Source organism: Vanellus vanellus (assembly GCF_965231255.1).
Source record: "Vanellus vanellus genome assembly, chromosome: 2".
NCBI classification, from domain to species: Eukaryota; Metazoa; Chordata; class Aves; order Charadriiformes; family Charadriidae; genus Vanellus; species Vanellus vanellus.
The window spans coordinates 39,194,596-39,218,434 of record NC_138906.1 but is presented as its reverse complement, the minus strand read 5'-3'; the positions used below and the strand labels follow the sequence as shown (position 1 = coordinate 39,218,434).

The window sequence follows — 23,839 nt, the reverse complement described above, 5'->3', positions numbered from 1 at the left end:
GTGAGGACTGGGCTTTACGCCTTGCAGAGAGGGCACATACGCTCCTTTACTTCAGGAGCACCAGCACTGCAGACCCTCTCTCCTCACTGGACATGGCTGCCCAGTATGGACATTGGGAGCGCCCAGAGCCTGGATGGAGACTGCTGGGCTCCTCTCCTTGACTTTTGCCAAGACTCCTGCAGTGAGGGTCCTGGCATATGTCCTGTCACTATTAGCCTTGTGTGGATATTGGTCCATCACTCATGATGCTAACATCCCACCGAGAAACAAAGGATGGAGAGCGACCTGCAGGCAGCCCACGACTTTAGGCAAACGCCACTTCCCAACCCATCATTTCTCCTGTCGTGTAACAGCCAGGAGGCTGGCAGTGTGTTTCTGAAAGAAAGACACCTTGGGAAATATAGCGCTCGGCAGAATCTACAGCATCTCTGGTTAAAGGCATCCAGGACTTAATCCTGGTTGCTTATCATCTCCTTCACACATGCAGCTCAAGAGAGCTTCACCTCTGCTTGAGACCTTAAAAATCTCTGTAGAAAGATCTTATGTGCTCCGGAGAAATGCATGTTCATGGTCTCTGTTGTTTTCACCGTGGAGGGGACACACCAAAGACAGGAACTAGTAAAGTGAGGAACTCCAGAGCTACTTTATCCAGCTGGTCATTGCCCAGGTTGTGGTGGTCAGGAGCCCTAGATTTAGATTTTTGTGGGCAGTATTAAAATAGCTTCACATACACCAGTTTTACTAAGACTAATACAAACACATCTTGAATTTTAAGTGTAGAAGAAAGGGAAGTTTTACTTTATAAAATCTTTAAAATGATATTAAGGATTTGGGTATCCTTGGACAATCCTAGGAACCACAAATTTCACCAAGGACAGTTCATTCCTATTTTAATTCTCAGCAGTGACACATTTTTATACCAGGTTTCGCATAAACCCTGGGCTACCTCTGGGAACTCTTTATTCAACTAATTCAAACATTGTTTGGATCAAGTTTCCAATCAAACTAATCCACCACTAACATCAACTAGAAGACTGACAGCTCTCTGCAAATTAATGTAGCAGAACAAATTTCCCATTCTTTATGAAAATGGTAGTCATCCTAAATGTTAATAAGTGATTTTTGGATAATACAGATGGATTTTCAGTTATTTATTGTCCTTCAACATTCTGAAGTATTTGAGGAAAAGCGGTTTCTTACCAAAAGATAAGGCAATGCACAAATACATAGATGGACAAAGTTAGCCAAATAGGCATAGATAAGATTATGCTTGCACAGTAAAAGTGCATAGAATAAAGAAGAAAAAAAAAACAAAAAAACAACACAGAAAAGAAAAAAGAAATTACACACATGCACATGTGCACAAACCCGCACACCTGCAGACATTTGACCAACAAAGCCGGAGCTCTTCCAATTGTTAGCTCTTGCTATCGCCTGCCACTGCCTCTTGTTTAAATGAAGTACTCAGTCCAGTTTTCATACACATCTAGATATTAATGTTTTGCAGGATTTTTTAATTTAAGAGGATTCCTAGAAGATGAAGTTAGAGCAATATCTCTTACAAAAACCCATACATGTTTTCTGTGACACACACACACACTGCACACCAATACCAGCCTTCAGAGCAGCTGTACATGTCCATCAGATGGAAAGCAGATCAGGACTTCACCACCCTTATCCTGGGTATCTCCTGCCTGTTACGTTGGCAGCCGAACAAAGTTCACGCTTAACCTCATGCTAAAGAGCTTCTGTTAACAGTTGGCGAACACAGTCCATCCTCTTTACATATATTTCTCCTGAACCACAAGCAGCACATAAAGCAGACTCTAGTCAAATCCAGTAATGATGCTAGGTATTTTGGGAAGAAAAAAAAAAAATAAAAAAGTTGGCACAGTGAGGCAAATGTCATACTTTGGTGTATAGTGGTGTTCTGTCAGAAGCCAGACATATTAAAAATATTTACATAATTTAAAATAATTTGTACAGGTCTAGTAAAGTCTATTTTGGGCTTTGGGCTTTAATAAAAGTTTAAACATTTGCTAGATCCCATTGGACTTCATGTGTAACCTTGGCATTTGAGGGCAGTATTGAGGATATGCCATTACTAAACTTTTCATATTAGCATGAGTGTGAACTGAAATACCATAATAAAAATATAACAATATTTCTTGCGATTCGAAAACAGCCCTGGACTTTATATGTATTTCCAGATGGGAAACTAAAAATGTACTCTATGTTTGCACATGTATACTCAGAGGTGGCTTTTAGTCTAATTTAAACATTCCAGAATAATGTGGCCTAAATATAAAAACATGAATCATCCATCAGTTTCAAAGAAATATCTGGCAATTTTTCATTATGAATCATTGGGGACAGGTACCAATACCTGTCACCGACTGATACAGGAGAGTCAAAAACTTGCTTGGTATGATGAATCAATTAGAAGAACTCTCCTGATATTATTTGGGGGCTTAGAGAAAATAATTTATCTTTAAATATTAAGTAATGAACACGTATAGGAAGCAGAGTTGAAAAATTAAGTAAGAAAAGGTTCATAGAAGATGCCGGAAGAATTGGCAAAACACCAATGTGTAAAAAGAAGAGGCAAATACGTACTGTTTTCTAAATAAAAAAAAAATAACATTAAAACCAAAAGCCAAAACCAACAAAATGCTTACCTGGCAGTATCAAACTGTGGAAGGGCCAGAGCTTGCCTAAAGGAAAATTTTGAGATTCAGAAGTATAAACTAGGTCCTCAGTTGATGCAAAAACCACACAGTTCCTTTGAAGTCAAAGAATTTATACAGTTTACAGCAGCTGAGAATCAGGGCTAAATTTTAAAAGTAATCTTTGACTAGACCAAAAACGTTGCCTCTGATTTTTTAAAGCCATAAGAGTGTGAAATTCTATTTTAAGCTGCTTATGGAGCTTGTTTCCTTTCTGAACACTTATTTTGGAAAATTAAAATGAAGGAGAGGAGAGGAGAGGAGAGGAGAGGAGAGGAGAGGAGAGGAGAGGAGAGGAGAGGAGAGGAGAGGAGAGGAGAGGAGAGGAGAGGAGAGGAGAGGAGAGGAGAGGAGAGGAGAGGAGAGGAGAGGAACTGCAGTGAAAAGGTGGCTATTTTGTTTTAAATCATTTCCAGTAGAGTGAAAAACAAAGCTACAGGAATCCTGGCTGCTGCTTTTTTATTTTATAAAAGCTTTTTTTTCTTTTTTCAACATAATTTTAAGACCAAGCTTTCATGAATGAAAATGTAATATAACAAAGGTAACAAACCTAAATTAAAGTACTTCCACACTGATAATGTTACTAAATGAAGAATTTGATACTATCTTAAAATGAGATTTTTTAGAACATTTTTCAATATGGTAATGAGTTGGTTTCAGTGTGAGTTTCATATATAAAATAGGAGAAAAAACAGCACATCCATGACTAGAAGAGAGAGGCTTCGCATAAATTAAAATCTATTCCTACAAGACTGACAGTCTTTTAGTCAAATCTTTAAAGTTCATCTTTAGCTGCTTAAAGTCCGTGTTCCCCGTGCCCCTGCAATACTAATGGGAAATGATTCCAGTTATAGCAAGTATTTCGCTGTCTTCTTTCTAACATAAGTCACTTAAAATAGGGTAAACTATCTAAAGCAGAGTAACCTGGAGTTGCCCGCATTGCCAGAGAAATTGCAATTAGTCCTCAAGCAGATAAGCAACAAGCTGTGAGTAAAGACTGCTCTGGTCCCCTGGGGGGGGGGTGGGGGGGGTGGGGGGTGTCCAGTAAGGTGGGCTATGCAGTAATTATAGTATAAGGAGGATACAGAGTGCAGAGGACACGACCAACTACACTACATCCCATGCAGTCTGACTACAGAGCACATTTGGGAAGATTATTCATAGCATTTCATACACTAAAATCTCAGATAAACATTACTGGCCAGCAATTTGCTAGTAAAAACCGCAAGTGGACCAAAGTTTGCTGCGTAAGTGTTTCCAGGGTGGGAGACCCAGCCTGTCCCAGTTTTTAAATTACCTCCTCGATAACTCTCCGAACATAAATAAGAGAAGTTACACTAATGAACATCTGGAAGACAGTATATATCCCTCCCACCGCTGAAAAGTGTCACCGGCCGTATCTGACAGAAGAAACAACAAATGCTGTGAGTATTTCCTCAGACCGAACACAGCTTGTAGCAGTATTTCAAATATGCCTGTGATCTTAGAAAGAGCTCTACAGGGGTATTCGTTAGTCCTGGTTTGGATATGGTTGACATTATGTGGAAGTAAGTGCTCTCCTGAGATTTCAGTGAAAGCCACAATGCCAGGGAAGCTGATCTCACAAGGCTTCCATCATCTCGGATGACAGAAGTCTCAGAAGATCAGTTAATTTTTGTCATTCTGAGCCAAAATCTCATCAGTAAAGTTCGGGAAATTTCAGGGGCATTAAATCCAAACACCAACTGTCACCTTTATTTGGATTTGAATCCTAAATTTGAGCCTGCACCCCCTGTAAGTTTGAGGAGTTCAGAGCCTTCGCATTCTTTCACTAGTCCTAAAAAGACACTATATTTCAACAATTATATTGATATTAACAATATTAACAATAAACATTAACTTGAAAAAAATACATATACATAAATTATGCTCAGACAGAAGTTGTATTTTCTGGAGGTGGCAGCCAGAAATTCTTCTGTGCTTGTTTCAGCTCTTCCACTGACAAATTGTGTGGCCTCTAGTGAGTCACTTCACTTTTCTCTCTCAGTTCAACAGTCTAAAATTATTTATCTCACAGGAACGCTATCATAATTAATAAACTGTTTCATTAGCCACTGTATAGTTTTTAGAAAGTGCTTTTTAAGCCTGTCCGTGAAGAAGAGATTTATTGCCATGAGAATTTTGCTTCCAGCTCTTGTGTCCTCGGTGGTTAAAATATGGAGCTGGTAAAGTGTGCAACACCACCCCCTCCGCCCCAAAGCCCACCACTTCTCATAAGATGCCCTCGCACATCCCAAGCAAACGCCAGGCTTAACATGCAACGGCCTGAAGTGCAAAACAACTTCCATTATTCAGCTTGGAAATCTTGGAAAGTGAAAGCTGTACAAATTCCAAGCAAAAGACTGAAACATATCTATGCGAAGCAGAACTTCCCTGTAACACAACCTTGTTTTCATTTTTATAATTTCCTTTTCCCTGGCTTCGCTACCATAAGGACTTGCTTTTACTTGCACCAGTCCCCAGTGACACACAACTTTACACAAACAAAATCTTTTCTGGAAGGGACGGTTCAGCACCAAACAAGTCGCTCTCACGTATACAGATGCATCTGACTTAAGTTTCAAAACCTTACAACACGCAAAAGCCCGCAGTCCATGTGTTGGGCTAGATGATAGCTACAGCAAGCAAATATTAGGATTGTATTTCAATTATTGCTATGGTTACAAAATCAGGGTGGACACTGGAGGGAAAAGGAGAAAGAGAAACAAATCTACAAAGACAGTGAGTCCTCTGAGGAAAGAGAGGGTGGTGGAGAAACAGAGGGAAAGAGAAAGGGTGAGGGCTGGTGGGTGGGGGAGAAAGCGAGGTCATTTTAACACCCAGCTGAATAAAGGCAAACAAAATAATAACAATCCAAGTTCTTCTAGGGAAATAGTGCTGATAAGATCACCGCAGGATAAAGTGACACAAAGAAAGAAAAATGCAAGGAATTGTTACAACTTGTGTCTGCAACAAGCAACGCAATTTGTATGCACTCGGGAGAAGCGAGATCAAATATTCAACACGTATTCGCGGCAGCTATGAGTAACCGGACCGCCTCGCTTCTCTACTGCGCTTATTGGGCCACTGACAGCTTAAGAAGAATTACTTCCTACCTAGTCTAGTTCATAATCCAGCATTTAGGCATGACGGGTACGAGGTCCTGTTTCAGTAAACAAAACAAAATATGATTAGCTTCACTCATCACAATAATACCTTAATCCACAGCAAGGCACACTGTCTGCAGGCAAAGCTACTGCCCAGGGATGATTTTAAAGCGTAGATCAGGACCACACTGAAAGGTTGGCTTTGGGGACTTTAAAACTCAAGCGCAAATGTAACAGGAGATACAATTTCAGAACAGAGAGTTTTGTCAACAGTTGCAGAAGCGCTGTGTTTTTTAACTATTTAACAGTCCCTTCCCTGAAAACATTTCTCAGTTACCGATACAGGAAATTTTGTCACAACTCTTTTTTTTTTTTTAAATTGGAAGGCTTTGCTTTGGAATTTATTTTTTCTTTCTTACGCTACTTTCATTGCTTTATTGTGAAGGACAAGATCAGCAATTGCTGGTGAAAGCTCTGCAGAGATGCAATATTCTTCTTTCTGCTCAGTAGTCCAGAATCCGTGCGAAGAAAAGCCTCCTGGCCCTGAAGCAATGCATGTTGCTCTACTAAAGCGATTCCTTTCCCAGCCAGCTCGATAGGAAAACACAGGCTTCAAACCGTTTATTATATTTAACAAAATATCTTCAGTTGTGAATTGTTAAGTAGCTAAACCTCGAGCTTCAGTGGCTCTGATCCTGCCCGGAGTGACTATCCCAGCCTCCTGCCTGAAGAAAGTATGGAAACCTTGCAGACCTGGTCCCAGAGCTGGTACCCAGTGGGATGTCCTTCCCAAGGCCACCAGCTGCCCTAGGATGCCACTGCTGTTAGGGCAGCACTTTTGTTTCCGCAGCAAGGGCTGCTACAAGGGCTGAGACAAGTACCGAACTGGGACCGGGGCTAAGAGCTCACTCCAGCAGTTTCTCCCTTTCCACCACTTGCACCATCAGAGCTCACGGGCACAGAAACACGTTACTTGTAAAGCAAGAAGCAGCAGAAGACCCCATCCAAACACAGACCCTGGTCTGCACCCGAGGAAAGGCAGCCACCTCCGCAGCCGAGCCGTTTCCACTTGGTTGCATCTGGAGAGATAAAGCAGTGCCTGTCTGACAGCCATAGGAAATGCACCCAGGTCCCCGCAGCCAGTCTTTCTGCTGGGATGGAGGCCTGGGAGACACTTGGACCATTTTCACAGCTGCCAGTAGGATCTGGACCCTTAACTCTCATTACGTCGAATAAAAATTAGTGCTGATGACAGCTGGCTAACTGCAATTCTTTCACCTCTCCTCCTCCACCAAAGCTGTCCAGCATTCTTAGGTAAATTATGAGGCTCAGTTAATATGGATATTTTACCATTATAATTAGGAACATGCTCATTACTGGTTTATTGCTTTGCTTTTCTGGTTATGTTTTCGCTCTCACATCTGATAGAGAACTTCAAATTAATTTTCTTATTATTACTGTTCAACCTAGTAATGCATACAAGGCAAACACAATAGCCCACAGTCCTACATACTCCTGACATGCAAACAATTTCTTTTCTTTTTTAAAGAACCATACAGATTCTGTCAGGAAGGCAGGCACAGCCAAGCCACACATATTACATTTTATTTACATTTTATAAAACTATGTATCTAGAAAGGGGCAGACAGAGAGGGTAGAAGAAAAAAATGAACAGGTCAAATTGAAAACTGTATTTTTAAGTTCAATTCTTTTCATTTCCAGCCTGCTTTTTACACCTCCTTTCAGAGCTCATAAATCCCTAGAGGTAAAGATCAATGCCTTGCAAAATTCAGATAGAGAGGCATCACCTCCACTGAAAAGGCCTGCCTTCATGCAGCCTTCCAGCAGTTCAGGGCACACTATTTATCTTTCACTCCAGTAATCCACACGGTATTGCACTTCCGAGTTATAAAACCTTGAATACTCTGAAACTGCAAACCAAACTGTATGTAAGCAGTATATTAAGGGGAAGGCACCGCCAACAATTCCACGTGCGTAATATTCTCAGCCTACTGAACCACATGTTAATATTCTGCACATGCTATTCTGCATATTTTTACCATGTACACTTACAGCTATATGTTTCCTCCACTTTCCAATGCAATATATTTTAATACAAAATCAATGTGTGTTTTTGGTGGGCAGCAGAAAGGTTTTATCCACTCAGCTCTGAATCTAAGAAGAAAGCAGTATTGATTTAGATGTTCACTCATTCATTTACTAGGACAGTTTTAAAGCATTAGGTGATAACCTAATTGAGAGGCACACTGTGAGGGAAACTGAGATTGTTGTGATAAATTAAATCAGCTCTGGGATGTCATCTACAATACTTTAATATTTGAAGGAATATTCTCCCCAAAAGATTAAACCAGGCAACGAGCACCTTGGGTGGCAGAGTGTGGCTTTCTGTAAATGCCAGGTAATCCAATCTGATTAAAATATACACAGATAAATTAACACAACACATATTCTGTATGTGTCTTTAGATGTGCTAGAATATCAGACAATGTATGTATTAATCAGACCGGCTTAGATTTCCTACTACAAACTGATTATGAACCAATCAAGGGTGTGTATCTTTTGCCATCTATCTGCTTTCTCTAAAAAACCTGGCATCACACAGCATCCACACTGATATTATTTATTCATATTTATTTTACAGAAGCAAATCAAGTTACACGTGTCACCAAATAGTGTTACGACTGCTGCATACCAAATCATGCTTGCATTGCTCAGGTACACACTTTCCTGATGCCAGAAGGATTTGGTCTCACATCTGGGTTTCACGTCTAGAGGAGAAAATGCTGATCCATCTGCCATGGATTTGGACAGCTGATGAATCAGGCCCAAAGTCCCCCGAACTTCTGCAGTTACTGCAGTCATTAGCTGCAAGCAGCTTAGATGACTCTGCTTAAAGTTCAACACATATATTCTTTGCAGAGCGGGGCCAGCCAAAGAGAACATAAGCAGTGCTGGATGCACCAGCAGTAATAGCATTAGCAGAATCCAGGGAAATCTGAAATTCCTTCCTAATGCAGGATGCAAGCCGGTAAAGTACTAAGCACCCTCGTTTTGACTTTCTAAAAAGTCACCAGAGTACACAAAGCCTCATGCTTTGAGCACGAAGCAAAGTGAAATAGTTAATAACAAGAACAAACATGACTGTAATACAGATGATTCAGAATTAAAATTCATGACCTTACATGTAAGAAATAATTTTGCTCTGAATATTTCCTACATTTTTTCCATTTTTGTTCATGCAGAGTATGGTAATAGATTTGTATTCTTCAAAGCAGTGGCTAAATGAAGAGGCTTTTTACATTACATGTGTGCTGAAACAGAAATAAAGTATAAAACTAGAATATAGAATATTAAAAAAAAAAACCCTGCATTTGAAAAGAAGAAGGGTCCTAGAGCTCTGAATTACACCTCTTGCTCTTAAGAGTTAATGCGTGTAGATTTTTTCCATCTCTGGAAGAGTGGCAGAAAGCCCCTGAGAAGCAAAGGCGCTGCTTGTTCACTATACCGTGTTTTGGAATTGATAGCAATTTCTGTCTGAAAGAACCATGCCTTCATACGTTAGGTTTAGAGACAAAACCTGCTTATCCAGATTAAAAAGTAATTTGTATTAATGTACAGTTTCAGCTATTAAAGCACAGAATTCTCACCATATGCACCAATAATTTAATCTTGTTCTTAAGTAGCCTCACACTTCCAGTAAAAAAAAAAAGGCAGGGGGTGCAGGGGTAGAGTAAACTACAGAACCTTTAGTCCCCAAAACAGATGCCAGTTTTCGATTTATTCAGCCAAGGAGTATTTAGCTTGGCTCAACTATGCTTGCGTTGAAAAAACACTTGCCTATTCCAAAAAGTTTTTAACAAGCTCTGCTGCAGATGCTGTTGCCATTTGGCATGTCACCGTCACTGTGTGGTACAGAAGAGAGAGAACTCTTGACCACAGGTTTTCCTTGGCCAGGGGAGCCAGCGTTTTTGGCTATCGCTCTTCTTCTGGCCAACTGGCTGCATGTTTACGGAGTGTGGTTTTAGACGGGGTGTTAACAGAGGTTGGGTTAACAGCCTAACCCAGACCAACAGTGAGGTGAAGGCATGACCTACCCAATCTAAGAAAACAGAGATAGAATAAGCTTGTATATGTTGTTGCTCTTAACCCACAGTCTCTTGCATGCACCATACCTATAGTCAAGAAGATATTTTTCTTTGCCTCAGGATAGATGACAACAACTTTAAAAGCTGTACCAGTCATGCAAAGTAGAAATATATAAAAACATGTGGTTGCTTAATCTTTGTCGGCTTGATTTCATTCTCTCACTCAGGACAATTTTACCTTGGCGAAATGCCACTGAAAAAAGTTCAATGAAGTTACTCCTGTTTTCCACTATGATGAGATATCTTAAGAGGATAAAAACTCTACAGAGTTAAACTGCAAACTTCTGTCCTTGTATTTCCACTAGCCAACAAAATGGCAGTTCTGAAACTGAAAAAGCCTAAGTGTTTCTACATTGATGAACTCGGTTCCAAGGATATTAGGGCCGAATACCTCCATGAGAGTGCATGTAAAGCCGGGGAAAACTTACAAATGCCCACTTGTTGTTTAGTTTACCTACATTAATCCTATACCCATACATATACCTGAGAAGCCTTGACCTTGTAAGACATGCAAGACAACTTTAAAAAACACTGTGACATTTGACTCGTATAAATAAATTATTTTTGTCCAAATTCTGACTCTTCTTTTTGAGAGCAACACCTTTTGTTGCACTCAAGCAAAAGAAAATATCCCAGTTTTATATACCTTGGTCAGTCTGCTTTTCTAACACTGCCATTACCTTGACACATCATGTGCCTATCTGGAAAAAACAAAGATTATGTACACTCCCTCCAACATCAGGCACTTTTTACTTCACTCTGTATTAACTGACGATTTTCTTTAAGCCAAGTTGTGGAGCACAGATACCATGACAGAATCGGCCAGACCATTTGCTTAAATTCTACTACTCTGCACAAAAATCCTATTTAACAGAGTACGGATCAGATCAGATAGCCCACCCTTCACTTCAGTTCCCTCTCACCGAGAGTTCAGCTAGGACTAGGAACATCTTGAAAGTTCATAGACACAAAGGCAATTTACTGCAGCGTATTAAAAAAAAAAAAGAGTATAACATATGACTAAGAATGAAGTAAGCAGTGTCTGTCTACATCCCCCACTGTCTGGGTAACCAGTCGGCAAAAGCAATATAAGAAAAGAAAATAATTTTTTTTTTAAATTTTCTCTTTTTACCATTTTGGCTTCTGAATGCATTGGGGGGACTTGAGGTGAAGCACACGGATTATTGAGGTTCGGCCCCTGCATCCCCATGATGTTGGAGTTCATTGACATTTGTCGCTCCATCTTTTAAAAGAAAAAGAAAAAAAAAAGGTTTGAAAACGTCTGGAGACATTTGCAAGAATTTACACTTGGTTTCTATTTAAATGGACTCAGCTTTATTTCTTCAAGTCATGACTGGAAAAATAACAATCTGTGTTGTGAGTTGCATGTGTGTATGCACACAGGCGTGTGTTTCATCAGAATCGGCCCTGCAAACTCACAGCCAATTATAAAGAAAAGGGTTCTTTACTAAACAAATGTAGCAGCCACCCAGGTTTGCACTTTTTTGTAATGATTTTCTCCCTTTCAGTATAACAACACTCGGAGTTAAGTGGTTTTAAAAGCATCACTGTATAAAGTTGTGGCTTCCCCTGTCAGTGCAGCCCAACTTAGCTTGTTAAAAACATAAATAAAAATCTACAATTCCGAGTATATGGAAAATGAGTTGGCTCTTTTTTCTTCACTCAGACTGCTCAGCTGAGAAGCGTTTTCCATATGTCTTGTAAGGGAAGCTTTCATGTACTGCTGAGATAGCAAAAAACAAAGCTGAACTCCTCCTGGCTATTCAGAGCCCTTTCTGCAAACTAATCTCAGGAGGCGGGGAGGGAGGGATACCATTTTCAAACAAAACCTAATGGCAGTAAGGCCTGGATAAAATAATTTCTTGGAGTTCCTTCCCTGAGAAGAGCAAGGCCTGTTACACCGCTCACCGTTGCCAGGGGTGGTAAGCAGGGTTATGGTGCTGCTTTCAGCCAGAGCAGAGCATCCTGCCTTGCTTTGGGCCCGTCCACTGAATCTTTGGCTCGTACAAGAAAGAAATCCTTTTGGATCCACCTGAGCTCTTCCAAGCAGGGGAGCTATTTTTTGTGCCCTGTGCTGGGGCAGTGACTCCCCACCCTCCATGATCCCAGCAACAGTGGGTGCTGGGCCTGGTGGAGAGGACAACATCCCACTGCCCACTGGTGGGGAGAAGCTGCCTTCACCACGGCCACTCGCCCTCTCCATGAGATAAGAGCAGCTCCCACTGCAGCCCCTTCAGGAGGGTCGGGGGGCAGGAGCTGTGGCTGGGGCAGCCAGGGCTGATAGGGTCTGTCTCTCCTCCACACTCATGTCTCTGAGGCCCTCAGCCAGAGCACACCTGCTTGTCTGCAAGCAGAGCTGCCCAAAGGGCTCCCCAGCAGCAACCCAAAGGCCCTGAGCTTACACTGAAGCAGGATGTTTGCTCAATTTCAGGTTCCTTAGGAAACATGCCAGAAAAAAAAAACAACTGCCCACAGTGTCTTGTCTAATATTTTTTTTGGTTGAACTTCCTGGTCGATACTCCAGGAGACCCTTATTGATAAGTTATTAACTAATAACTTATTAATGGCTGCTCAAGTAGCAGCCAAACCTGAATCATTGTAGCCCTGTGAAACATCCCCCTTGCTCTAGCAGAGCTAGAACAAGCAGTGCTTTCTTCCCTCCCATGGTCAATCACTCTCAGGTTGCCTTCCAAACATCATTCAATGAAACAGAAACTTCTCCTTTCCCAAGCCCCTCTTTCCCATGGCATCCGTACTCATCTCCACCCCTTATTTACCTTATAGTGAAATGGTTGTTCAAATCAGTTAAGAATTTGGAGCTACAATTGCAAATCGCACCCCGTTTGTCCCAGAAGATGGGGAATACTCCCAACTCTGCAGAAATGAGTGGAAGATGAGCAGAAATCATGATCAAATTCTAATTAAGGGCAAGTTACCAGGCTGGAAAAGTAAGTCACATTTGTTTCTTGTTAGCTGATTATCTCCCACAAAAGAGGATTACTTGGAGTTCACTGGCATCACTTATGTACGTGGCTTTTCCAGTTTTGTCTGACTTGAGAAAAATCTTTTTGTTCCAGCATACTGATCTCACCTACATGACCAACTGTGAGAACCAGAAATTGTAGTCTCATGTAAATTGTTTCTAATCACTCTCAGGCTAATTAGCATACCATTAACTGCACCAGAAATACACTTGTGTAAGATGAAGCCGTGAAAAAGGTCCAGCTTCCTTAACTCATTATACTTGGATTTTTTTAGAAAATCCAGCAGCCTTTCACTTCTGCATAGGTTGAATCGAGGGGAAATAAAAAAAAAAAAAAAACAAACAAACCAAAAACTAACAAACAAACCAAAAAACGTTCCTTCCCCCCCAAAAAAATCCCAAACCACAAAACTTACAGGCATGAGTACAGCAGAAGATCCAGGCATGGTAGGGTTGGGCAGGGTGCCAGGCATAGAGGCAGGCATAGGCTGTCTTTGTCGGTTGTGTAGGTGCAGTAGTGAAGACAGAGAACCTGGGACAGGCCTAGGAGAAAAGGAAAGAAAACTGTCATGGGCTACAGAGACCAAAACAAGCCTTACCTTGCCAGCTATTGCTTAGGCACAGGCAGCTCTAGACAAGCAGGCGCAGATAAGCCAATCCAGCATTTGTCCTCTCCTGCATAAATCAGTAGAACAGAAGTTTTTCAAGAAACAGATGAATCACCTTCCCTCTACTATTTATCAGTTAAAGCACCGGTATAGTTCATCTGATAGAACATGCATGTAAACCTAACAGCCAGTCTCACTCTATGCACCTCTGCATCTTACAGTGCCCAGCAAAAGATTTCTACAAAGCAGGGAAATTTCCTGGCATGCCACATCAGTGCATTGCTGTAAATTCAGCCCTTGGGAACAAAAATATCTGGAAGATAGTTTTCCAGACTATGACAGAAAATTAAACACTCTTAAATTAATTTTGAAATGTTATCACCTGTAAATAAACTATTCTAAAATGAGTATTTCATCTCACTCTTGATATTCTCCTCTGTGAAACGCTACCAAGCCTTTGTTCCAAAGCAAGGTTCCTGATTTTACCAGTTAGCATGTCACCAGGGCACAGAAAATGGGGAAAAAAAGGAAAGAAAATTAGCAAAATTACAGTCAGATTAAGTAGCTTGTAAAGGCAAAAATTACAGACTATAAAAAAGCAGAGCGAGTTATTTTGGCAAAAGGAGTTCAAAAGATTTAGAAGGATTTTTCTAAGTACAGCACAGGGAAAAGACTGCATGTGAGAAAACAGGCCCACTCACAAAGAAGAACGATCATAAAATTAATGCATTAAACAAAGCTGGGAATACTCTTTGAAAATAGCCTTTAAGAATGTGGTCTTGGGATTTAGTTAAATTAATCAGCTTGTTGGTTTTTTTAGTTTTGGAAGGTATGAGTTGCTTGAAGTTTGGGGTAAATATAACTTGTTATCTTTTCAAAAAGCATGAAAATAAGAAAGCTTTCACATACAGTGCCTCAACAAACATTGCTAGTACAAGTTAGTACATTAAATTCTCACAGAGCAGGATGCTCTGCAGTACAGTATGTGGTTTACCCTGCTTATTAGGCAGGAGAAATACCCCTAAAGGTATGAGAAGGGCCAGAGAGAAGGGGGCATAGTCCGAGAGCTTGAAGAGCCTCTGCAGGGGGGAGCATGGAAAGAGTCTAAAGACGTTTGGAGCCTCTAAACATCAAGGTTAATTTTCAGACTTGGCAGCAGCATCCTTTGCTTCAGTGATGAATCCACAGCTAGCCATGAGAGCCTCAAAATTGGGCTGGGCTGGTCAGGGAAGCAGAGTCATAACCTCAGAGCTGCAAGGGGGAAGACAGTCGCTTCTCCCACTTGGTCTGAACAGTGTCACACCAAATGATGGGGCTTTACTTCTTGCCCCTCCAATTGTAAGTGATGTTTGCAGTCATGAATACATACACCTCTCCTCTAACTTTAGCTGTCACTTTCATTTGTCTAACAACAAGCAAAGAGGCAAAAGGCTGCGAGCAATGGGATTCACAGACATCCCATATGGAGGACATCACATCCAGGCTCCCAAAGTGGAGGTGCCTGTCTCATGGCAACACCAGCTTCTTCTCACCTACAAGTCTCAATCTCTTCTGCCCAGACCTCAAACCACCTAATCCCCTCTTCCCTAAAACTTCCCAGTATTTCCCATGCTTGGACTTTCAGTCCATCAACCCTCCTCTCTTTAAGCCCATTCCCCCCAGAAACATTTCCGTCCCAACAAATGACTCCTCAAAGTCCTTGCCCTGTCCACTCCCTTGTACCCAAACACCCTTGCTCCTCCCAGTCCTCTGCCCTCAGCTGCCCTCTCTTTAGCAGCTGCACAGGACTGAACCCATCCTTTTGTCTTGGTTCTCCATGGAGAGAAAAAGCCTGTGTTTTGAAGGATAGTTTAAAAATCCTCCCAGACACACAGTACTTATTCAGACGGGGAAAAAAACCCCAACAAAACAACAAATGTATCTTAGATACACACAAGAAGCTTTTCCTATGCCTCCGTGGTTATCTGCTGATGGAGGACTATCATAGAATCTATAGAATCATAGAATGGTTTTAGGTTAGAAGGGACCTTAAAGATCATCTAGTTCCAACCCCCCTGCCATGGGTAGGGACACCTCCCACTAGACCAGGTTGCTCAAAGCCCAATCCAGTCTAGCCTTGAACACCTCAAACGTTGTACTTTACATCTTCATATTCCCCCAAAGAAACTCAGGACAATGTCTCTCAAATATGTGGTGTAACTCTGTGAGAGGGTGCAAGAAGCACTATGAGGGAGCATGAATCAGCTTCTGGGATAGGGGACTCTACAGTCAGCTCAGTACAAGGCCTGGGGAGCTGTGGGGGCGGTGTAACTGGAATGGATGTAGCGCAGGAAAAATGAGCTCAGAAAATACACTCACAGTATACAGCCCCTGACCCATCCTACTCTCCACTTAAAACACAGCTGCTCCATACACCAGCACTCATTCACACAAGAGGACTGACGAATCATCAGGACAGGGTCAAAATAGCACGAAAAACAGATACAGTGATCCTTTGAAAAGAAAAAAGTGAGGAGATGCCAGGCTGAATGTGAGGAGGAGAATGATCGCAGTTTGGTTTCCAGAGGCTGTGGTGACCCCCACAAGCAGAGCACGCTTCCCACCAGCCCATCCTCACCACAGCTACAGCCCTGCAGAGCAGGAGACAACAAGCTCAAACAGGTCTTCTCCATCTCGTACTTTAAAGTCTGTGCAACAGCCACCAGATGGAAGGGCTGAGACCCCCACGCTGGGGGGGCTGAGGAGCAGAACAGTGTGCTGCAGCCCCTGCTGGGGACACATCATGGATTTCTTCTGAGGAGAGCAGGCAGGGAGGAGCAGGCAGGACAGGAGAAAGCTCTGGTGTACTTTCATGCCTGCCCTGGGACGAGACTGAAGTGTGCACCCACCTGCCCGCCAGAGCTCTGGAGCCCTGTGGGTCCACCAGCTTAGACACAGCCGATAGGAACCACACTGGTTAACAGGAGCAATGCATTCAATAAAACTATCACTTGAGTTTTCAGTGGGACCAAAGTAAAACGAGTACCACGACAACAGCCCCCCTCCCTTTATTCATTCTGAGACTGTCCCACATACAGACCCTTTGTACAATTCACCACTTTCATAATAAGCTTAGGTGTTAGGCTGTTTGACAGAAACTTATTTTGGCCTGACCTATGTAATTTGTGCAAGTGATTCTCAAGGGACTGCATGGTTTGAGTTTTGCTTATATGTTCCAGTGCCAAAAGAATTTCCAAAATTGCTTTAATGAGTTTGGGAATATGGGACTTGGGCAAAAGGGAATTATTGGTATTTATTAAAATGGCAAAGAAGCTTCCTTGCTGTCCCCAGTTTCACCTTTAATGCTGCTTCGTTTTGGGGGTCTGCATATGCTTTACGCTTAGCTAGAGGAAAAAAAATCCTCGGTACTTCAGGTATTTTTTCTTGCTACACTCCTGCTAGTCTGTTCCCAAGCGTGTTTTTGCAAAGAGGTGAAGAGCAGTTAGAGAAACCTTGTGCTTCAAGGTTGACCCTCTTTGTCGAAAAGGCTGCGCTGCTCCTGCCACCAATAAAAGTGCTACATAATGCACACCAGATTCAGCTCCCCATTGGGGAAGCTGACATTGGCCAGTACTCATGGATACTTCTATTGCTTCCACATTGAATACAGGTCATCCATTAGCACGTGCTCGCACTCCCTCGCGCTGAGCTCAGGGAACGCGTATGGCACAGAACCGTAACGGGCTGAGATACTCAATTTGTCTCAGACATTTCTTCTCCTTCCAAAGACAACACAATCTCTTTTGTTGTTGCTTTCTATCCTGCAGCAAAGAAAGTCAGTGAGAGTTTGTAATTGTTATTTTTAATGCTAGACACGTCGACTCTGCTGCTCTCTGTAAATGCTGAGGAGGTGCTGCCTGCAGCCTGTCAGTCAATATTGCTGACTGAGGGATTTTAATTCCTTGGCACCTGTGTTGCTAAATAAACAGGGTTGTTGGGCAAACAGCCCGCAAATAAAGGACAGATAAGATAGAGAACTGGCAAGTGCTCAACCTCACTGAAAATCTGGCCATCCGTGGGGTTTTTCCCAAATTTAAGAATTTACATTGTGTTCCAGCAGGAGCCTGCTGTTGGACACGATGGAATCTCAGTCAGCATTGGTACACTATCTCTTTGGGCGTACGTGGCCTGGATGGATAGCGCAGTGGCTTAGTAAAATACCACGTGTTAGCCAAGCTGCTGCAACTGACCATGTTGGCTCCCCTCCCTCTGCGCGGTCGTGCTAACACCGTGAGTCATCTTTACTAACATTTAAACAGATGGGCGGTACCCCGCTAAGCCATGGTGACTCGACCATGTTCCATCATATGACTCTACCCAACAATTACAGATAACTCCACTAATGTAATCAAATATCTATGCTACACACTTCGCTATGTGCCTTCTTGATTAATACTAAATATTCTGTCTGCTGTGATGCAACACCTATCTGACCCAGTTTTCTAGACTGTTTGATGACTAAACACTACATTTGTCTATGAAAAGACTAGGCTTCCCTTAACCTGTAGTCTTCAAGGACAGTTTCTGCAGATGACAATTTGCTGCTGAGGTCTCATGAGATTAGGTTCATACTGACCTAGACCATTCAGGGCTACGTGCATAAGGACCAATGCTATTTAAAGTATCACTGCACTATGTTTTCTATTATGGTAAAGCACTGAGGGTCAGTGGGTCTTACTGTGACCTCTCTCCTGCTCCTTACTCTCCTGCACGCAGCATTCATGCAAGGTCAGCAAGCATAACTACACCACAACCCAGTTTGTTCTACTTTAGTTAGCTCTGGTGTGGAAAAAGTAAAGCTGTGAGTATATGGAGTTGCACTGGAGCACAGGAACTCATCTCTTGACTTTCTGTGGCCTCCAGACCCAGCCAGCTCATACAGGAGCAGCCCACAGGTGGCTGTTTGTGCTGTGGCAATTTGCCATGTTGGGTCAGCACTGGCTCAGGGATTTCTGCATCATGCTCTGGTTACGCAACACAGACTTGCCCAGACTGTCATCATTTTTATATATATGTATGTATATATATGTATGTGTATATATATATTTATTACACCAGTGCCTACAAGCTGTGGTTTAGAAACTGTGGGTGAGGTCCTGCCCCAAAAAGCTTATAGACCAAGGATAAAATGAGGGAGAGCGAGTGGAAGCAATAGGGAGACACGGGTGAATAAGGCAGCACTGACACCATTATGATCAATGCATATCCAGGTGCAACCTGGATCCAGCAGCCTGGATCTTTTCAAGGTATGTCAGTATGTCCATGCGGTTTGGGTGGCTTTCAGTCTGAAGCACCCAAGTAGCCTACCATGCTGAGAATGAGCACAGTTGGCTACAGTTTACCCTCTGAATGTCTCATGGACAACCAGGTATTGTGGTAATTAAAGTTTTCATTGCTAAAAAGTAAGTTCACTTGGAACATGTGCTTCTACGGACCGGCTGCAAACCACTTCCACAGCATCTACTGGGGCCACAGTACCTGACCCAAGTGCTCTCTTTGGCCTTCAATATTTGAAAAATTCAGTCAAAGGGCAAAGAGGTAGAGGGGATGTTTTAACCTGAGAAAAATGCACTGACTGGAGGGATTGCCCCACTGCTGGCCTGCTGTCGTATTAGCCACAGTGCCATTATTTAAGCCTATCAATCCAACTATAGCTTTCCTCATTTGTGGCCCATTATTTGAAGTGCTCCTCCCCCCTCCCCCCCCCCCCCCCCCCCAAAGTAGGGCAGTTCTGCCTAGTTTCAATTTATTCATTTGTCATTCAGAGGAGGAAAGAAAAAACAAACACAAAGGAAAGCAACAGCAGAGCATCAGACAAGTACTTGGAATACCTTGCATAGTTGCAGGGACCTCACCTGACCTGCTGTATCCCATGTTTAACGATGTTTTAATCACAGCATCACCAGAGAGCCAAGCTTTCCAAGAAGTGGGAGGTTTGTGTCGCGAGGTTTTTCAGAGAGCCAAACCATATTCACGGGAAAAGAAAACTGGCACCTAAAATTAATGGCTCCCTGCCAACCTAGTAAAGATCCTTGTTTGTATTTCTCAGACAATTCAGACATCTGCATGATGTGGGTAGATTATTATTATCAGTAGCAGACATTTATACTGTGGTGGTGCCCAAAGGTCCCAGTCGGGACGGGGACCCCATTGAGCCTGGCACTGTACAAACACAGATAAGAGACAATTCTTACACAGTCTGTTTACAATCTAGAGACACAAACCAGATGAAAAGTAGAAGACGGAGATAGAACAAGTAAGCAAATAAATATGCTAAAGAATTGGAGACAGTCTAGTGGCACTCCTCTGGTTGCTTTTTTTGTTTCTTTGTATGTTTTTTATTCAACTCGTATGCTCAGAAATGACAGGACCGAGGAATTTTGCAAGAGGAAGGGAGTAACTAAGATTGAAACACAGGAAGGGCAATAATCTAGAGAGGGAAAGTTGTGGCTCAACTTAGAGGATTTGGGGAGCATCCAGACAAAGCTATGCTTTCTGTAGAGATTTTTCAACAGAGTGTGCATATATTTTTGTATATGTGTTACCTCAAGGTATTTTCCCAGTGTTGGACAAGAAGATATTTCAGCCTGGGAAAGAGAAACTAGCTGATGGTAAAGACACAGGCAAAGTGAAAGTGATGCTTGACACTGTAATGAGAAACTGGAGGACCGAGATAAGATAAGGCTAAGCTGCGAAAAGTTTTAAAGACAAGAAGCTTGATTCAGAAGTGAAGGGAAAGGCCATGTAAGTGTTTGAGGAGAGCCGGCACAATTAAGATAACAAGCTATACATCAGCACAGAGGTAGGAGGAATTCGGGGACAAGCATCACAAAAGGAGCAAGATGCGGCATATAGATATGAAATGACACGTGGACAAAGTCAAAAGCAAGCAAAGAGATGTTACTTCTCAATTCACATATCCCTCGATGTCACCTGAGAAGCTGTTCTCTGGGAACAAAGCAACTTCATCAGAAATGCATTCTTGCTCACTTGCTTTAATTCACAGGGACAGAACATCTAACTGAAGGGAAAGAATAAGCCAAAAAAAAGGGGGTCAAGGGATAGATATATGTATGGTAAAATACGAGAAACATGGAAAAAAGCCTCCAAAATTTGTTAAGAATTCTGTACTTTTCACCCAGGCTTGTAGGAGAAAAGCCCCACAAATCAGCAGCCCCACTGCTCTAATGTACTTAGTGGGCAAAACTCTTATTTAAAGATTTAGTCAATGATAAATCTTGCCTTTAGAAACTTCAATTGTGCTAATGCCACCTATATTTCCTGAACACATGTTTAAGGAACCTCTGCAAATTCAGCATAAGTACAAGGACCAGCAGGTCCTTGGAAGCCTCACACAACCCATTAACATTTGCCTTTTGGCTCTTACAAGGTCTTAGAAACTGCTGGTTTCAATCTTCCCTTCCCTCTAAATATTTCACTGGGTCTTATTGCCTGACCCATTACAAGAAAAATAAGAAAAGCTAGAATGGTTTCTTAGACTATAACCTCCTCGGAGAAGTTTATGTTCCTCACAGTGTTATGGACACAGCTGGAACTCACAAATGAATCGTGGAGGATAATGGTGTAGTTAAAGCAAACCAAGGAAACACTGCGAAAGGCAGGTTCAAGGGATTATAAAGAACTAGCTTACATAAAAACACATTCTTGTAATAAAATAAAAGAAGTGGGATAAAAAAAAACCAACAAACAAACCTGTAGCATAAACACGATTTGATCATAAAAGCAAGCAACGATGTCAAACTGATTCCACTGTTGTCATGGTCTCCCAGGTGAGGCAGAACCAAACTTAATTCTTCAGGAAAACAAATTATTTTGCATCACCACAAATAAAGGTGTATCAGTTTTCACTGAAGAAAAAAGGTAGAAATAATACACAAATGTAGCGAATGGCAGCTGACTTAAGACCAGGAATAATAACTGCAGTAAAGCTTACACAAACACTTGCTAGCGTGTCCATTCTTTTTAAGGGTCGGGCTAAAAACTCTTGCCTGGAGAGCAAATTCAAGAAAACTTGAAAATTTAAGGCTCATTGAGGAAAAATGGCAACAGGTTAAACAGCTGGAAAGAAACCTAACCCCAGCATCCAGACAAAAGTGACAACTGAATGCCAAGTAACTCTTCTGCCAGGTTTGTGCTACCTAAAGGTGCTGGAGCCTTCATTTGCTCAAGTGACTCCATTTGCAAACAATGTGACAGCCGTGCAAATGGCTTTTATTTGACCTTCGTAACTTTGCATCTGAAAAGAACAGTAGGTTGCAAAAAGATGGAGAAAAAGCTCCTTCTACTCTTAAAAGGCTGAGAGGGTATTTGGAGAGCTCTCCATGAGTACACAGTACCAACAGATCCCTATACTGGAAATGTGGTAAAACAGATTTCTCAAAATTCTCTTTCTATTTACCCTTATTATTGGGACCAATGCAATTTAATAGAAATACTAAGATAAAAGAGCTTTGTAAACCCTGCTTTATAATAAAAATTAAAAAAAGAATCTTTTTGAAGTGATTTATTTTTCCTTTTTTTTTTGTTCTTTTTTTTTTTTAACTTCCCAAACAAAGCAGAAGTTTGTCTCTGAAAATAAGACGGTGAATTACAGCAAAGTCATGAAAACAAAGAACCAACAGTTTCTCCAGTGCAGGCTTGTTACCATGAGCTAATAATTCCAGACTTTAAGCAAGCTGAGCCTCTTTTTTAATAACTGCATGCCTCTAGGCAAAGTATTTCTACTAAAAATTATTGAGGCATGGAACAAGGCAAGGTGTGTGAGCTAATGCTGGATTGTTCGGTTACTAAACTAACTCCTATAGCAATGAGCCTGCTCTGAACTGACAGATTATTTCTCTGTATACACTTGTATAAACACACTGCTTAAGGTCGAAATCTGTGTAAGCTTTCTTTTCAATTAAAATGTCAAAGATGACAGCACATGTTTTCACTGTCCTCTACAGGATGATGGATGCCGCGGCAGCAGTTTCATGCCCCCGTGTTTCGGCGATGTTTGCCTGCCTGGGTGTCTAAGAAAGATGTACTTGCTGATCTTCTCAAACGCCTGCAGGCAGACGGGACTGCTATGGAGACCTTATGCTTTGGATGGCTTAACATCTCTTGACTTCTTCTTCCTCAACGTCCTCCCACGTGCCCCCACATCCAATGGTGTAAAAGTCAGAGCAGGAAGGTTGTTGTGCCCACAGGTGTTGGGAAAAGGGTCCTGAATTAAAACACCGGATTACTACTTAAGTGACAGGCCTTAAATCACAGGGTGGTTTCTGATCGTGGCCAATTCACTTTGGGCACCTAACCTAGGTCCCCACAGAAATACAGTTGCTGTGGGTAGTCAACAGAAAGACACAGCACACCCCAAAAGGAGCTTCCAACAATTTTAAATTTTTTTTAAAGGTGGGTGAATCTGACTCTTTACATTTCTTCGGCTCCAAAACTTTATCCATCAGCTTCTCATTCATTTTCATCAGTCTAGAGCTTGTACAAAGCCAAAGACAGAGGCTCCAGACATTGCTGGGTCTCAAGACCATGTGGCAATACAACTCATAGCACAAGTAGTCATAACACCACGGATGGACCTGGAGCATTGATTTGGTCACAACTTTGCTAGATAAAGATTGACTAATGAAAACAGTCTCAGTGAGAGAAAAACACTCCAGCATCTGCCACAGGCAGATTCAGTCTGTCTAATGCTGACGAGACGCAACTGTGCTGTATGCACTATGGAAAGCAGAGTTTGCCTACAGTCACTAGTGAGGAAAACAAATCGTATACACATGTGAGATGATTTATTTACTGAGATTTAAATTCTACCCACAACACCAAAAATACTACAAAAGTACAACATACTGTAGAAATCTTTAAGAAAGGCATTATGTAATAAAATACAAACATGATTTCTTAAACAAAATAGCAAATAAGTAAAATAGAAAATTAGAAGCTTGGAAAAGTCTCAGATGACATATGACTTCTGCAGCAGACCAAAATCCAGCTCTTAATCCCATCCTTTAACAGGAATACCTCAGTGCTTTTTAACGTTCGTTGCTTCCCTAGCATTTCTGCCATCAGCACATGGTCCTGTAGTGCTAAACTCTCTCTACAGCCCAGTGAAAAGCTAGTACTTGTGCGTGGCCCAGTGTGGTCACAGCCCCAA

The 23,839-nt window shown here is 41.9% G+C and overlaps 1 protein-coding gene across 2 annotated transcripts in view; it reads right to left on the bottom strand.

Annotated features, from left to right (window-relative positions):
• Nucleotides 1–23,839, bottom strand: part of CREB5 (cAMP responsive element binding protein 5) — a gene marked incomplete at its 5' end in the record, with an annotated part of 252,444 nt that overhangs the window by 54,268 nt on the left and 174,337 nt on the right. For both annotated transcript variants that reach the window (XM_082479114.1, XM_082479115.1), the window contains 2 exons: nt 11,150–11,260; nt 13,438–13,564. In XM_082479114.1, coding sequence (XP_082335240.1) covers nt 11,150–11,260; nt 13,438–13,564 — 238 coding nt within the window. The remainder of the gene's footprint in view (nt 1–11,149; nt 11,261–13,437; nt 13,565–23,839) is intronic.